Source organism: Carlito syrichta, unplaced genomic scaffold, assembly GCF_000164805.1.
Source record: "Carlito syrichta isolate Samal-C Ts95f unplaced genomic scaffold, Tarsius_syrichta-2.0.1 Scaffold301783, whole genome shotgun sequence".
In the NCBI taxonomy this organism is placed as follows: domain Eukaryota; kingdom Metazoa; phylum Chordata; class Mammalia; order Primates; family Tarsiidae; genus Carlito; species Carlito syrichta.
Genome location: NW_007245879.1, coordinates 641,122 through 651,143, shown reverse-complemented (window position 1 = coordinate 651,143; position 10,022 = coordinate 641,122). Strand labels below are relative to the sequence as shown.

General features: G+C 46.2%; 1 protein-coding gene across 1 annotated transcript in view; it reads right to left on the bottom strand.

Moving 5' to 3' along the window:
* The window catches only part of NEGR1 (neuronal growth regulator 1), a 694,002-nt gene that overhangs the window by 196,114 nt on the left and 487,866 nt on the right, over positions 1-10,022 (bottom strand). Inside the window, exon 5 of the mRNA XM_008055223.2 lies at positions 8,300-8,420. Coding sequence (XP_008053414.1) covers positions 8,300-8,420 — 121 coding nt within the window. The remainder of the gene's footprint in view (positions 1-8,299; positions 8,421-10,022) is intronic.

Below are 10,022 nucleotides of genomic sequence, written 5' to 3'. Positions count from 1 at the left end.
GGGCTCAGGCAATCCACTCACCTCAGCCTCCCAAAGGCGCGGGATTACAGGCTGAGCCACCGAGCCCGGCTTATTTTCTCATTTAGTACATTAAAAAAAATTTTGAGTCAGGGTCTCACCCTATCACCTATACTTGAGTGCAGTGGCACGATCGGGGTTCAGGGTTCACTCTGGCCTCAATCTCCTGGGTTCAGGTGCTCCTTCCACCTCAGCCTCCCAAGTAGCTGAGACTATGGGCATGTGCCACTACACTGGCTAATTTTTTTAAATTTAATTTTGTAGAGAAGAGGTCTGTGCTGTTTGGGCTGGTCTCAAGTTCTTGGGTTCAAGCATTCCTCCCGCCTCAGCCTCTCAAAGTGCCGGGATGACATTTGTGAGCCACCGTGCTAGGCCACTCATTTCGTTTTGCTGACTTTTATGGCAAATCCTACACTCTAAGTCAGGGGATGCCAACTAGACACGGCCCACTTTTGTCTCTGTCTGATTGGCCCAAAGTTTTAAATGCAGCAACTCATGTTTTATATTGCACACAGTCGTGTGCTCTCCTGTCTCAGTAGTCGAAATGCTCCCAGACGTTTCACTTATCCACCCTTTACGTCCGTTCCTGGCCTTGGATGGCAATGTCCCCACAGAGGGGCAGAGCGACACTGGCAACACATTGGTTATCAAAAGAAATGTTAAGTTAAGTAAGTAACATGACTCGCTGTAAGCTAATAACGAGATAACACTAGACATGCACGTTCCTTCAAGGCAGGAATTTCCTCTTCAATTTTTAAAAATGATCCCAATGGATCAATGACAAAGTAAGCAGGGAAGGCTGTTTTCAACCTGAAATGGTCATGAGGTTATTTCTAGTACTCTTCTAAATAAAAACATGTAACTGCCTACAAATGACCTTATACATTAAAAGATGCAAGAGAAAAAGAGGCAGAGGGCATTTCCAGCCCCTTCTAAACCACACTTGTGATGTAAAGTCTAGGAAAGAGACTTTCTGAGAGAGGAAGGAGATCCTGTTTTACTTCCTGTTCTGTTCTTCCCTATAATGAGTCACCTCACTGCAATAAGACACCGTTTTTCTCTCAGTTGGGCACCGTGGCTCATGCCTGTCATCCCAGCACTTTGGGAGACCAAGGTGGGAGGACTGCTTGAACCCAGGAACTCGAGATCAGCCTGGGCAACATAGTGACACTTCATCTCTACAACAAAAAGGAAAACTAACCGAGCATGGTGGTGCACACCTGTAGTCCCAGCTACTCAGGAGGCTGAGGCAGAAGGATCGCCTGAGCCCAGGAAGTTGAGGCTGCGGTGAGCTGTGATCGTGCCAATGCACTCCAGCCTGGGCAGCAGAGTGAGACCCGTGACTCAAAGAAAAAAGAGAGAGAGAGAAAAACACAGTTTGTTTTTTTCCCTCAGATGTAATCTGGCTAGAATTATGCAAATAATGGATAAGATAATATACCGTGAGTTATATGTGATATAAGATGGTAAAGTCAGCATGTAGGGTAAAAATTGCATGTTGTTAAGATTACCCTTGAAGATTCCTTAAACTTCCCTGCTTTAATCTACCATACTTTACAAGCATCTCCAAAGTAGAAGGCAAGAATCTTAGAGCAGGCACAACATGACCTGTTGGAACATGAGAAGTAAGTAACAGGAAGTCCGTTTATGTCGTATTTTTATCTCATCTTGTAAAGCGTGTCTGCTGTAGGTCATCGACTGCACAAAATACACTAGTTCAGACATGCATACACATGAGTAAAAATCAGATGCCTGTATTGTTAGTTTTTGCTAAATTTTAGATGTTACTCCTAGGGATATCTGTTTCAGAAAACGTGACTGGCTCCTGTTTCTCGTCACTGTTTGTGGCTGAGCGCCAGAAGAGGTAGTTAGCTCTGGTTCAGAGTCATGTTACACTACACATACGTCTTCAGGACAGAGAGCTGGCCACATAATGGAAGCGTGTGGGGGTGAAGACCAACGGGAGGAACAGCAAGGTGTCCACCCCCCGTTGCATGGATGTTTGAAGCTGTCGAGTAGCAAGCCATGCTTGTGTTTACCTGTCTTCCTCTTTTCCTGTCCCTCTCCAGTAGCACCTGGAGCTTGAAGAGTTGACCAAAAGATACAACAGGTACATTTTGCAAAACCCACCGCACATAATGAGGCTTTGAAAACCACAGCATGTTATACAGATGCAATGCATTCATAATTTTGACGTAAATAAATGGCATGGAAAACAACAAAGAAAGGGGATTGGAAGCTACACGCAGAGAAGTGGTTTCACTCATTTTGCTGGCTTCCTCAAAAATGCAAGGAAAGAAGAAGACCCTTCCTCCCACAGCTCTTCAACAGAGTGACTACACGACAAATGTGGGACCTGCCTAGACAATCAGGGAGTATCTGGAATGGGCACGAGGAGAGGAATGGTTACTACACATTATGATTTCTCAAGTTCATCTTACCTCTATAAAGTCGGGAATGAAAAACAATCATGACCTATAGTGAAACCTAACACCAACCTGACTGAAAAAGAAAATAGTGCCTCTCTATCAAATGAACACGGCATACCTGACTTGGTGGATTTCAGGCGTTTTCCTATTTACTCAGTGGTACCTGCATACATTCTGTGCCTGTCTGTGAATGCATAGTTTAGGTACACAGATAACTAAACCTTCACACCAAGGCAAAACGGCAATGACCATCACATTTCTTTGTAGCCATGTTGTAAAGAATGACTCAAAATGCACAGACTAACTTGGAAATACGTTGCTCAAAACGTCAAGATATTGTAGGTCCCATACTGTCAAATGCAAAATATTCTATTTTGGGGGCACACAGGTTTTTTGTTAATTTAGTTTTTTAAATGCTGCATTCAGGGGGTGCATGTGCAAGCTTGTTACAAGAGCGTGTGTGATGGCTTCTGTCGAACCCATCACGCAAAGAGTGAGTGTGGTACTCAATGGGCAGTTTCTTCAACTCGACCCCACTCCTTTTAGGCTTTCTGGTGTCTTTTGCTTCCATCTTTATGCTCATGTGCACCCAATGTTTAGCTTCCACTTACAAATTAAAACATGGAGCAATTGGTTTTCTGTTTCTGTGCTCTGATCTGAGACAGGACGGCAATACTATCTTCACCAAGTAATACAAAACCCATGTTTTTTGCAATATCTATCGAAATGTAGTACATTGTACTTTATGATTTTAGCCTTAATCCTAAGCGAATGTACTTTTCTCGAGAAATAGATTAATCAAATTTTTTTGCCATCAAATACATTATTTGCTTAATGGTATTTTGGATGTTCTGAAATTGTTCTGTCATTGCACATGCATATAAAGAGTATATTTCTTCTTAACTATCTTCCATATTTAAAAAAGTTTAAATTTTTGGATTTCTGTTGAACTATGATTTCCCCAGTACTTTACATGGTGTAATATGAAGCTCATTAGGACTGCTCTTTCCAGGTATGCTGAAAGAGACTACAGTGTTAAAAAATGACTACTTTAAACTAAAGAGTAATATTTTTAATAGCATGTATGTGACTTTAGTCACTCTCATTATGCTTGTGTAGACAGTGGAATAAACTGAAAGTCAAGTGGCTAACATGTATAATATAATAAATCCTTAGATCATTCATGAGAGGGGCGTGTGGGAGCCATCTTTGAAGAAGGAATCAGATGATTCTCACCTCTTGACATTCATACCTTGCATTGTCCTGTCTCATAGAGAGTAGGGTTGCTCTGGGTAGCCAGTAAGATCACAGAAATGACAGAGCATGTCTCCTGAGACTAGGTCGTGAAAGGTGTACAGCAGCTCCCCATCACTAATCCTGGAGGAAGCCCATTGCCATGTCATAAAGACATTCAAGCAGCCCTCTGGGGATATCTGCGTGACAGTTAAAATGATCTGCCAATGACTAGCACTAGCTTGATGGGTATGTGAGCGAGCAACCTTGGAAGCAGAGCCTCCAGCCCAAGTAAAGCCTTCCGATGACCAGTACCAGGTGACATTTTGATGGCAGCTTTACGGAAGACCCTGAGCCATATCCATTCAGCCAATCTGCTCCTGGATGCCTGGCCCACAGGAACTGTTTAAAATAATACATGCTTGTTGGCTTAAGATGCTACATTTGGGGTTAGTTTGCTACTTAGCAATAGATAACGAACACAGGCCAGATACAAGGGAGAGAACACAGGCTGAAAAGTTGACAAATCTAAAACGTGCCTTAACAACAACTTAAAGCTGAGTGCTCTCAGTCAGGCTATTTTAAGTCCTGTGTCTCAATCTTGTCACCAGCAAATTGAGGATACCAAATCTTAGCCCACAGAGGTCTGAAGAATAAATGAAATAACTCAAAGAACCTGGAGGCTGCTTTCTCCTTAGTGCATGTGTCTCTCTTTTCTTTAAACCATGCTTACTCTTACAGCATTTCTTTTTTAATGGAGTTTGAGCCGATGTCTCTTGTGCCCAGAAATGGACTTTACAGGACGCTAAAGAGCAACAGGCAGACACGGGGCTCAGAGTGCTCAGGTATCGCCTCTGTGTTTTGTGTTGGTTTATATTATCTGAATGAAGAGCTGGATTCGACCAGCGTGATTTCAGAGAGATGAAAATTTATAAATATTCTTTGAAGTAGAAGAGATGGCGTAATCTATTTCTGAGTATTCATGTCAGCCCAAGTATAAAAAAAAAATCTCAGGAAATGAAACATCCCCAGATCTTGCAAAAACTCTGCTCTACTCTGACAGGGTCTCTGACAGCTTCATGCGCTCAGTTCAAGACCTGAGGGGTCAACAAGACAACTCTGAAACTGGCTGTATCTGTTTCTGCTGTGCGTCCACCTTGACTCCATTTTTCTGTGTCCTTGACTGAGTAAATTGGGGAATTGTGAGTGTTTGTATGTGCAGTCTCTTACTTTGCACACCCATAAACAACCTGCAGTGCCTTTACCCTTGATATTTAACATTGACATTTCAAATTATTTTTGATAGACTCTGAAGGGGCCTGACCTATATTAGACGCCATAGTTTAAGGGTTAAATCCACAGACCATGCATGAAGATTTATAAGACTTCCTAGGCTTAAATCCCAGCTCTGCCGCTGACTGTATGAACTTGGGCAAATTACTTAAAAACATTCTGTGCTTTGGTTTCCCCTGGCAAAAGCTAAGAAGAGTAATAGTATCTGTCTCACAGACTTGCTATGGGAATAAAGTAGGGTAATATTCCTTAGCAACTTAGAACGCTACCTGTGTGTAAGGCAGCAACCCCGAATCTGTGAGGACTTGTGCGCAAGGCTCTTTACCTTTTCTAGAGAAGTCACCTGAACGTCCACCAGGGAAAGACGTTGGTGTGGTAGAACTTAGGGGAGGCACCCGTGGGAGGTGTCAGTGAAGAAAGAGTCCCTGCCTCAGGGCAGGACAGCAAACAGTTTCATAGGCCAGCAAGTCAATTAATCAAATTCCTCTCCTGTGCATACAAGTGCCTTGATTACACACAGAGACCACATTGCTTCCCGCTTTGCTTGGTCGCCTGCATCCCACGACTCATTAGTGGGAATACGTACACCTTTCAGAGACCCGTCTTGGCCAGAGGCCACTCTTGGGGTAGGGAGGAAGAAACCAGGTAAAAGGGAAAAGAGGCAATGCTTGGACAATATCCTGCGCTGTCAAAAACAAAACAAAACAAAACAAAACAAAAAGCAGGTGATGTTAAATAGAGGGCTTTCATTCTGATAAGGTGGATAATTGGCCGGCCCGAGCCTCCCCGAGACCCACTCAGTGAGTGCAGTCACAGTCATTCAGCAGTCAGGATCCTTGTCTCTTCTGCTCCCTGCATGTGCTCAACTTCGCTTCAGTTTTGAAAGGAAATTATCCTTTGCAGTGCTATTTGAGAGCTCGGATGTTTTCTCAAGTATAACCCTAAAGTGGTAAGTGTATGCTTTACTGTAAGCTCAGAATGTTTGCCTTTCACATGTGTGTTTGATTTTCACAGCTGCTAGATCTCTCGTAGGTGTGTGGGTGTGTTGGATAGGACACTGATTGAGGAGAATCAATCTACCTTTTCTTTTTTAGCAAATGGTTCTAAACTTTGTTGAAAATCTAATAAAAGCTGCAGTCTATTCCTCCAGTAGAAAAAAAAATCACTGAAGTTATGATTATGGGCACCAATTGGCCTTTGCTATATTTACTATAGGCCAAGAAAATAGACTGGGGATTATTGTACTCTTTTTTGACAACGGTTGCTGAATTTAGAAAAGAGAGAAAGAGAGAGAAAGAGAAATCCAGGACACTGCTTCACAAAGCATCAGAAACAAAATGGCCTTCAACAAAGGAGCTCTCACTTGGGCTCCGAGAAATAATTCTGATTATTAGCTTTTCAGAATTAATGACACTGATTAAACAGTGAATTTACTATATTTATAAAATAGTCTAGTCTGAATCAATGTTATTTAAACTGTATTGTGGAGAACCAGAGAATGGGGGTTCCTGGAAGAATGCCCTAATTTAGGGGAGGGTCTGTACAGACAGAATTGAGGTGCCATTCACTCCACATCTGCCAGAGAAGGGCTGTGTTCATAGAGAGGACTAACTGGGCTTCCAAAAAAAAAGAATTGTGTTTTAACAAAGTGTTCCATAATTTTCAAAAGATTGAGATCTGCTTTTCTGGACGTTTGCCAATATAGATGATAACAATTTGAAACTTCTCAACATGGGTTATCAATAACTGGGAGAGGTCATATTGCCAGATATGCAATCTTATGGGTAGAATGAAGGTGACATAGACCAACCAGGTCATATAATTCTCAGTAAATAAAAATACAGAGTCATCCACTAAAGCCACAAAGAGGAAGATTTAGGATTCGGGACAAAAGAGCACAAATGAATTAGTAAAAAAAATTAAAAACTGAAGAGGTCACATTTAAAATAGCTGCAACAAACTTCAGGTACAATCACAGTCAGCTATTCAGAAGAAGCGAGATCGTCTTAGAAAACTCTTTACTGTCAAGTCTGATGTGAAAGCGGAAGACTGTCTCCCACAAATCATCTTTTGATTCCAGTTTCAGAAACAAAGTACCTGCTTGTTTTATGTCCGTTCTTGTCCTTTGTGGCAATATCTTTATGTGATTTCGCCAGCTATTTTTTCGTTCAGACATTTAGCTGCCATGAGTCATGAGCCATGGCGTGAATAAGTAAACCCCACACAGATATGTTGACCCGTTCGGTAGCGCCCACATTTAGCTCTTTGACTTAAAAGGGGCAATTTCACATGGCTTAATCTAACACTTCCTTGAATGTCTCTCTCTAGTTTCAAAGCAACATCCACAGGGGATCAATAATGCCCCTCTGCAGACCCCCTTCAGGTACCCCACGGGGTCCTGTGCTTCTCCGGTGTCTTGGGAAGAGCCCTTGAAGAAGTCCAAAGGGCCTACTGGCTGAAGGCAAAGTCGCCCAGTCCTGCCTCCTCCTGCTCAGCGGCTCTCGCCAAGGCTTTCGGGGCTTCTCAAGGGGGCAATCGCACGGAACTGAAACTCCAGGACCCCCAGATCCCTTTGATGCGCCCTTTAGCCAGGCGCCTTATCTCCTCCACAGCCTCTTTAGCAGCAGAATGTCTAAAACAGGCGTCCTACAGAACACAATGCTGAACTATCTCGTGGGAGGGCACGGCAGGTGGAGGGATCGAGGCTTATCCAGGAAGCCCGGCGGAGACCGCGGCTCCTGCTGCCTTTGAAGTGCTCTGAGGATGCTGTCCTCAAGTCCTCCAAGGGCTGGTTGACCTCCCAAGGAAGCCCGGTTGCCAGCAAGAGCAACGGCGTGCTGGCTAGGAGGGGAGGCGGGGGCAGAGGGGAAAGCCACCACGATGGGGGTCTGCAGGCATTCCGAGCCCCTCCAAACCCAGCGACATTTCTTCTGAGGCCCTGAGCCCCTTGTCCCCCCACGTGGGCCCCTTTGGTCTGCCTGCGAGCAGAGGCTGCTGAGAACCGTTCAAGCCAGTTAAAGAAACTGCCTGCCACCTGGGCAACTTGGTGAGACCTCATCTCTACAATAAATAAAAAATCAGCTGGGTGTGGTAGCACGCGCCTGTAATTCTGGCTACTTGGAAGGCTGAGGTGGAAGGATCGCCGGAGCCCCGTAGGTCGAGGCTGCGGTGGCCGGGAGCGGCCACTGCACTGCAGTCTGGGCGACAGAGTGAGACTCCAACTCAAAAAAAAAAAAAGAAAAAGAAACTGCCTGAAGTAAGTATCGGAAACACAAACACATTAGCTCACAGTGCTCGGAACACAGTCGTAATCACAAAGTCCTTACTTCTTGTCTCCTTTGTACCATTCAAAGGCCGGAGGCGGGACACCTGCACCTTCGCATCTGATCAGTCCGCTGCGTCCCGGCGTCACCGTGCCAGATTTAATTTCCTGAATCGTGGGAGCAACTGAAAAAGAAACAAGAAAATCTGGTGGGTGAGTAAAAATAATCCTCAGCAGAAACACAACACACATATATTTTCATTCCTTTTATATTCAAAGCAATCTTTGGCTGATAGGCCAATGCATGACGTTTTCAGTGTTTTATGCTTCAAACACGAGACTCGTCATTTCCAGCTTCATTTTTCAAGGTGGATAATAGACGAATGTTCCCAGGGAGTGCAGAGTCAAGGCAGTACACTTTGGCTCTGCTTCCCGTTGAAACATTGGCCCTGGTGAGGGCACACTTCCTCGGCACTCTGGTCTGACTACAGGCCGGGAACGGCCCTCATTTACTGAGTGAGCCTGGCAGCCAGGCCTTGGGCCGGGTGCCTGGTGTTCTTGGTTTCCTCACACGAATGCTCTGAGCTGGACAGTATTATCCCAACGTTCCAGAAGTGAAAACTGAAGCTCAGAGAGGCTCAAGGGTTTGTCTACGGTCACACAGCGACTTAGAGGCAGAATCTGGATTGGAGCCAGGCTTGCTGACTCAAAGCCTGGACTCCTTCACTGCTCCGTGTTTTTCCCTGCCTTCTCCCCGTGTTCAGCAATTGAGTTGTTCTGTTGTGCAGTTTCTTCCGTGGACCTGAATGCAGTTCCTCCTCGTTTTCGCAAATTCAAGGCTCATTTTAGATATTAATGCCTCCATACTCTGTCCTATCGCTCTAGCTGGAAACTGCTTTCTCTTCTGGTATCTGGATCTCTCACACCATGAACTTTCTATGAGGTATTGTGAATATTTCGGGGTATGCCAGGCTGCCTCGTCAGCTCCTTGAAGATACGATAACTATCTGATTCATCTTTGCTTATCCCGAGATCAGAACACAGTGACTAGCAGAGAGTGACGCCTGATCCCGGCACCCAAGAGATACTGGAGCCCCAGTCTGTGCCCAACGTTTCTCAAGGTCAAAGCAGTCAAACGCCCTGACGTGACGAAGCTAGACGGGGTGGGACGTGGGGAGACGGGCCATAAGCAGTAAAGAAGTAAGTCGTTCAAACGAAATGCTGGAAGGCGAAGCGCCATCGGGCAGAATACAACCAAAATGCGAGAAACCTGACCGCCACGGGGGAAGAGGAATCAGAGCAGGCCTGGATGAGACTTCAGACAGGCCTCCTCGAGACGGCGGAATCGGAGCAAGGACGCGAGGCGGGAAAGCGGGTTAGCTGTGGAGCGTGCGAGGGAAGACGAGACGGCGAGCGGCAAGGCCCCGGGACGAAGCAGCCCGGGCTCGTCTGAGACACAGCGGAGCGAGCAGCGTGGCGGGTGCCAAGAGGAGAGGAGGGCGTCGCCAGGAAGCGGGGCCCAGGGGAGCAGACGCCGGCAGGACCAGCGGCGGGGCAGAGGGCTGGCCGGAGCAGCGGGGCGGGGACCCAGGGGAAGCGGAGAGGGGAAGCCGGACGGCGAAGCGAGGAGCGGGCGAGCGCGGGCGAGGAGCCGCGGGCGGAAGGCAGCGTGGCACCCGACGGCCGCGGTCGGGACGGGACTTCCGTTCCGGGCCGCGGGCGAGTCCCGGCCGCCGGGAACCGAGCCTGGGGGGCGCGCTTGGGGCCGGGGCCGCCGGGCCTTCGTC